At 45.4% G+C, this 5,825-nt stretch overlaps 1 protein-coding gene across 1 annotated transcript; it reads right to left on the bottom strand.

The window, feature by feature from the left end:
• Window positions 1–977: 977 nt before the first annotated feature.
• On the bottom strand, window positions 978–5,135 carry LOC112902699 (transcription factor GTE1-like). Its single transcript, XM_025971867.1, has 8 exons — window positions 4,928–5,135; window positions 4,599–4,739; window positions 3,926–4,003; window positions 2,245–2,469; window positions 2,016–2,114; window positions 1,782–1,840; window positions 1,520–1,670; window positions 978–1,310 (listed from the first exon to the last, which is right to left on the bottom strand). Exons 1-8 carry the CDS (start codon window positions 5,045–5,047, stop codon window positions 1,149–1,151), a joined length of 1,035 nt encoding a protein of 344 aa, XP_025827652.1. The 5' UTR covers window positions 5,048–5,135; the 3' UTR covers window positions 978–1,148.
• Between the last annotated feature and the right edge of the window lie 690 nt (window positions 5,136–5,825).

Here is a 5,825-nt window from a genome sequence, read left to right as displayed (position 1 = left end):
CATGCTACTGGAACTCCGGTTATATCAAATCAACAATGTAGTAGGTATAAATCATAAGCGATATAATACATGAACAATAAGCCATTAGGGTTCAACTAGCATGACCATCTAAGAAGAGCATGACTTTTTCTAGTAAAAAAGCAAGTAAGAAGAGGGTGAAGAAATTGTGCTATGATGAAAGGACCAAATTTCAGTTGAACTCATGAGCAAGCTGTGAACACAGATCAGTGCCATTACAAGCATGACTAAAGAAACAATGGCATGAAGAAAACAGTTCCCTCTACAGGTTATGGGGCCGTGCCATCAGCTCCACCACATGCCATCTTCCCTTCACTTTCAGACATTTTAGGAACTAATATTTTGTCTTTTCTTTGATGTAATTTCCGATTTGCCGCAGGAACAAAGGAAGGTTCTCATCACGTAGAGTGAGGATTTTGAACAAAGGGTGACATTTCAGTGAGACACTAGCCACCGTTTGCCTTGTCAGTGACCTAATGAGAGAGCGTCTCAGGTTTCTGGACAGAAAACACTAGGTTCTTGAATACAGTCTCAAGGTTAAAGGCGACGGTGGTGACCGTGGAGGCGACCATAAAGGGCAAGGTGAGCAGGGCCATGGCAGGAAGGATGGCGGGCTTGTCCTTGTCGTCACCGGTGGTCGTGAACAGTGTGTGGTGGCAGTGGAGTATAGTGGTAGGCTGTAGCTGAGATTTCAGCGATCAGAACTCATATACGATGTCTCAAGGTGGCTCCATGCTGTGCGTGTTGACGAGTCATTGTGACTAAAGTGTTTGTATTATTATATTATAGGCTGGAATCCCTAAAAGATCTTTTAAAAAATAACTGCTTGAGCTGGGTCACCCCTGGCTAACCGTTTCTTGCGAAATTCTTGTGGTTTATGTCAACATGCCCTGCAACAAAAGTTTGCTGAAGGAACCTTGACGTCATGTCTTCTGCAAGCAGGGTTCAGAGACACGAGAGGAAGCAATCACCAGACATTTTGCAATTTCGAAACACTCACGAGTTACAGACCAATGCATACTATGTACACGACGACTGCACACGAAAGGGCAAAAATTGTTTTACCAAGGCTACTCCTACTTCAAAAACATTCTGAACAATCAGTGGCAGTCAAAGAAAGGTCTGGACTGCTAGGGCTGCTTCTTGATTCGTTTTGAAGCAGTTTTGGCCAGGGCATTGCATATCTCTCTCTTTCTCTTGGCGTTCTCGTCCATCTTCCCAGAGGCAACGTTGGCCTGTCGTTCCAGCGCTTCCCGCACAAAGAATTTCAGCCTCCATAGTGTTGTCTCGCTCTGCATCAGGGAGCACGGTTAAAGTGGACCAGAAGAAATAACCAAAATGGTTTGAGGGAACTCTCAAGTTGAAACACATGGGGTGGTATTATTTCCTTAATTTTGAGCCACGATAAAAGAAACCAGTTATGGTCTATGGTCATTATTGAACAGAAAGAAAAGGGGGGGGGGGGGGGGGTTCAGTGTTAGGGAAACAAACAAAACATTACCTGAGCATCCATGTCGAGATCCACTTCTTCTGCTTTAGTTTGGAAGCTTGGGTTGTCTTGTGCAACAATTTCTAGTGCCTTGTTAAGATCGTCTGGAGACAAGTGGCAGAGACCTGCACCCAGTTTCCTCTTCTCATCTGTGGTCATTTTCCTACGATATCAATATTTTAGCAACCATGTGATTCAGCTACGCAGGTATGATGGCATCGTAACATAAAAAATCAAAGCAACGGAAAAGGAAATTGAGCATTATAGCATATACCTGCATCTGTGGACCACCATTTTCCGGAGTTCCTCCAGCTGTTTATTGATCTGATTCAGCTGCAGATAAAGAAGAGGAAGTCTTGAATATCCATGGGCAAATAGGATAAGATCCTTGAAATCTAATACTGAGGCAATGAAGATTTGTCAACATTTATACATACTGCTTCTAACACTACATAATTGAACTGATATTAACCATCCCAACAACAAACAATGGATTGAAACATCATACCTCATCATCAGTATCTTTTGCTAACTTTGCAATTGCTGCTTCTCGAGAAGTATTGGTGGCTAGAACACCCTTTGATTCCTCTTCCTTTTGTCTTTTTTCCTACAAGCATATGTAGACAAATATGATGCACAGAACAAAAGATTCTGACATGCTTTTATCAAAGGCAAGGCAACTCATGTCCATAACAAAACAAAATAAGAAAGAAAAATGTATGACTAGAAAACTTTACCTCACTCTCAACTTTAGGAAGAAATTGCCGCCACTTCTCTTCAAATTTCTCAAGCAATGATTTAGCGAGCAAGTGGACAATATTCTCATCATCATTGTACTTCATTGCGTTGGCAAAAATTAATCTAACATCTGCATATATTTCTCGAACATTTTTGTAAGTGGTAACATCCTTCCCTTCCATTTTATTTTGAATAGTAGAGAAGTCCATAGGTTTGGTAATAATCTGTGAAGAAGATAAAGTAAATACATGAAAAGTACTGCAAATAAGTTTCAGGAAAACATAATTAAATAAATATTAATTGTCCCTATTAAGATTGTTTGGTAAGCATACAATGGTAATCAAGCCAAAGAAGCAGCTCTAACTCAGGTCAGCTAACCAGCTGCAAAGAAGAAACTAAATATAGAGACATACATGCTAAATTTCAAGGATTCCACAATTTGAACTAAGCAATAAAGGGAACATTATAAGTGATCCGACCATTTAACAGATAGTATAGGTCAAAGACACAATTTCATATCTCATAAAACTGAATGTTAGCTGGTATATTAATTCCATTGATGGAATTCTGAATAGGAAAAAAAAAAGCACTATTGCTGAAGGAAAAACCACACACTACAATCGCTTGCTTCTAAGGTGTTATATTTATATAACACGAATATGGATGTGTATTGGTATCAGACAGATATGGATACATGGATACACAGTTTTCCAAAAACCAAAACATGTTTTATTTTACAACAAATAAATAATAAGGCATATATAAACATATGTAGGAGAGAATATGTACAATAGAGAATAAGAGGAAAATACAAGCACTAATGGGCCACAATAACTCTGAGCAGCCATCCCACTCAGTAGAGCCCAATCCACCCAAAAGCCGATAAAGCAACCCCCTCCCCTCTCCCCTCAAACCCTAATCTATAGATTCCTTACTGGATGCCGCCTCCTTCGTTCCTTCCCGACTACACCCGCAATGGAGCAACGCAGCAGCAACAACTATGGCCGCCCCCAGGAGAAAGGACCTTCCAGATCGAGCTCTATTGTATGCAGCTCGAGTGCCAGCAAACCCCCCCCCCCCCCTCCAGATCGAGCTCTGCAATTAACCGGTGAAGAAAGCTGCTATGGCCACAGGTGCCGGACCAGCACAGCAAGAATAGCAGTGAGGGCAGGTGCAGGCATGCAGCCTAGCCTGTTTCTCCTGCTTATCCTCTCTCTTCTCCCTCCCCCTCTGGTAGCGATTCGCTCAGGTGAGCTGGGACATAGCCACGAAGTGACCAGTACATATCGGCTCACATATCGAATTATCTCATATTTATTTGTCTCGATACTCCATGGATACTTATCGGCCAAATATCCAGCGCATAACGGTATCGCATACGTGTACAATACTGATACGTATCTGATACAATCTGTTCAGCATAGATTTATATATATTTGTGCTTGCAGTAGAACATAAACGATGGCCAAAGTGGACCCTAATCAAGGTCGAGTCCGTATACCTCTATAAGATTTTGTATTGCGGGTGAATATCCAGGATTACACTAAATACATAACATCAATAGATTCACATTTTTACTAATCTACAACAATATCCCCTTGTAATCAAAATTACTATCGCAATATGAATTAACTACAGCAATAAGGGATAAAAATGCATTATCAGGCTTAGTCGCGCTACCTTGTAATAGTCATGAAGGTGCAGTCCTACAACATCCACTGGCTCCCGAAATGGCCATGCATCATTATCATCGGTGATCTGTAAGGATGGAAATCAAGAAGATTGAGTGCGAATTACAGACTCATGCAGCAAACTATTCTCATGTTAAAACTTTTTCCTTAAAGAGAAAGCCATAAACTTTGTCAAAGTATCTGCAAGCTCGATATATGAGGTATTTTAACTTAATGCACGTAATGGACCTTGAATACAATCAATTAACAACAAAGATGCGTTTATGCCTCAATAGAATATGTATTTTAATTGCCCAAATGATCTTATCAATAGCACTTCCAAAAGCTGCAATCGCATACCACCTTCACTACTTAAGAACCTCAAGTAGAATTAGAAGAACCTCATTAGTATGTGCCAAGAGTATTATTCGCAAGTTCACCCAAAGACCGCAGAAGTAAACTTATAATCTAAAACATATGCTCAGGCGATCACAATGATAATAATCTAGGTCCTCACATGTTTCATTAGGAATTAGGATGGTCTGATCTATCAGGCATTCAGGCCGTTTACAGTTCTAATTGATCAGATTTCTAGAGCTTCCTTCATAATGCAAGAATACTGAGCTACACCAACAAGCACTAGGATAAACAAAAGTGCAACGAACCAATTCGAGAAATATCACCTCTCGTAAAATCACGCCCAACTGGCGCATAAGGTCGGGCATCCCCCTCCCGTATGCCCCATGCCTGCCGCCCTTACGCCCGCCGCTGCCGTGCTTCTTGCCATCGTAGAAGTCCACCACCTCGTTCACCCGTCTCTCTAGCTGCAGCACACATCGCAATAACCCCCGATCTCAGAACGGCTGCGCCCAATTCTTCTTGCGCGCAAAAGAAACTCACAAATTCCCCCGAATTCCCCAAAAGCACATTCCGATCGACGCTTTCCCCACGGCCGGATCGCCGCTTCGACGCTAGGCGGGACGGGGCTAGGGGACGAGGAAAGGGGGGTTACCACGTCGGTCTTGGAGACGAGGTCGTCGACCTGGCACTGGAACGCGTCGGACTCCACCTCGGGGGCCAGCGCTGCCTCCGCCACCGCTTCTGGCGCTGCTGCACCGTTCGTCGGCGTCATCTAGGGTTCACGGACTGGGGCGGGCGTGGTTCGGCGGCGGGGCGGGCGGGGGCGGGCGTCGGGCGGGGTTCGGCGGCGGGGCGGACGGGGGCGGGCGGCCGGCCGGCGGCGGGGCGGGGGCGGGGGCGGGCGGGCTCGGCGGCGGGGCGGGCGGGGCGGCGGGACGGGGGCGGGCGGGGCGGGCGGGGCGGTGGGACGGGGGCGGGCGGGGCGGCCGGTGGCGGGGAATTGGGAGGGCGCTGGGCGCAGCGCAGGTCGGGGAGACGGGGGGTCGGGGGCGGGCGGACGGGTGGCTGGCGGCTGGCAACTGGGATGGCCGGATGGGAAATGGCAAACCCTAAAATTTGTATATATATAACCACTCGGGACCCACATGTCAGCGGGTCTGGCGGGTTTGCGGGTTCGGGTATTAATTTTTCAAATCCGTTACAAATTATCCGTTGGGTTTAGATCTGTATCCGCGCCCGTACCCGCGGGCACACATCTAAACACGTACCCGCGCCCACCGGGTTTAGTATCCGCGGGTACGCGGGTATTTCATACCCGTTGCCATCCTTAACTACAGCCGACTGCGCCGCTCTGGCGGGACTCTATTTTCTTTTCTTTCTTTTTTGTGACGGCGCATGATGTCGATGATGATGAGCATATGGGCCAGCTGAAGCGGTGAAATGGGCTGTGTATGGGCTATAGAGTGGGCTGGACACGACAAGACGGCTCTGGCACCTGATTTTTGCACCTCTATATTTACAACCAATTTATATTGGAGATATATTTTTTT

This window comes from Panicum hallii, chromosome 8, assembly GCF_002211085.1.
Source record: "Panicum hallii strain FIL2 chromosome 8, PHallii_v3.1, whole genome shotgun sequence".
Taxonomy (NCBI): Eukaryota; Viridiplantae; Streptophyta; class Magnoliopsida; order Poales; family Poaceae; genus Panicum; species Panicum hallii.
The sequence above is the reverse complement of the archived record's forward strand: the minus strand, read 5'-3'. Positions and strand labels throughout refer to the sequence as shown.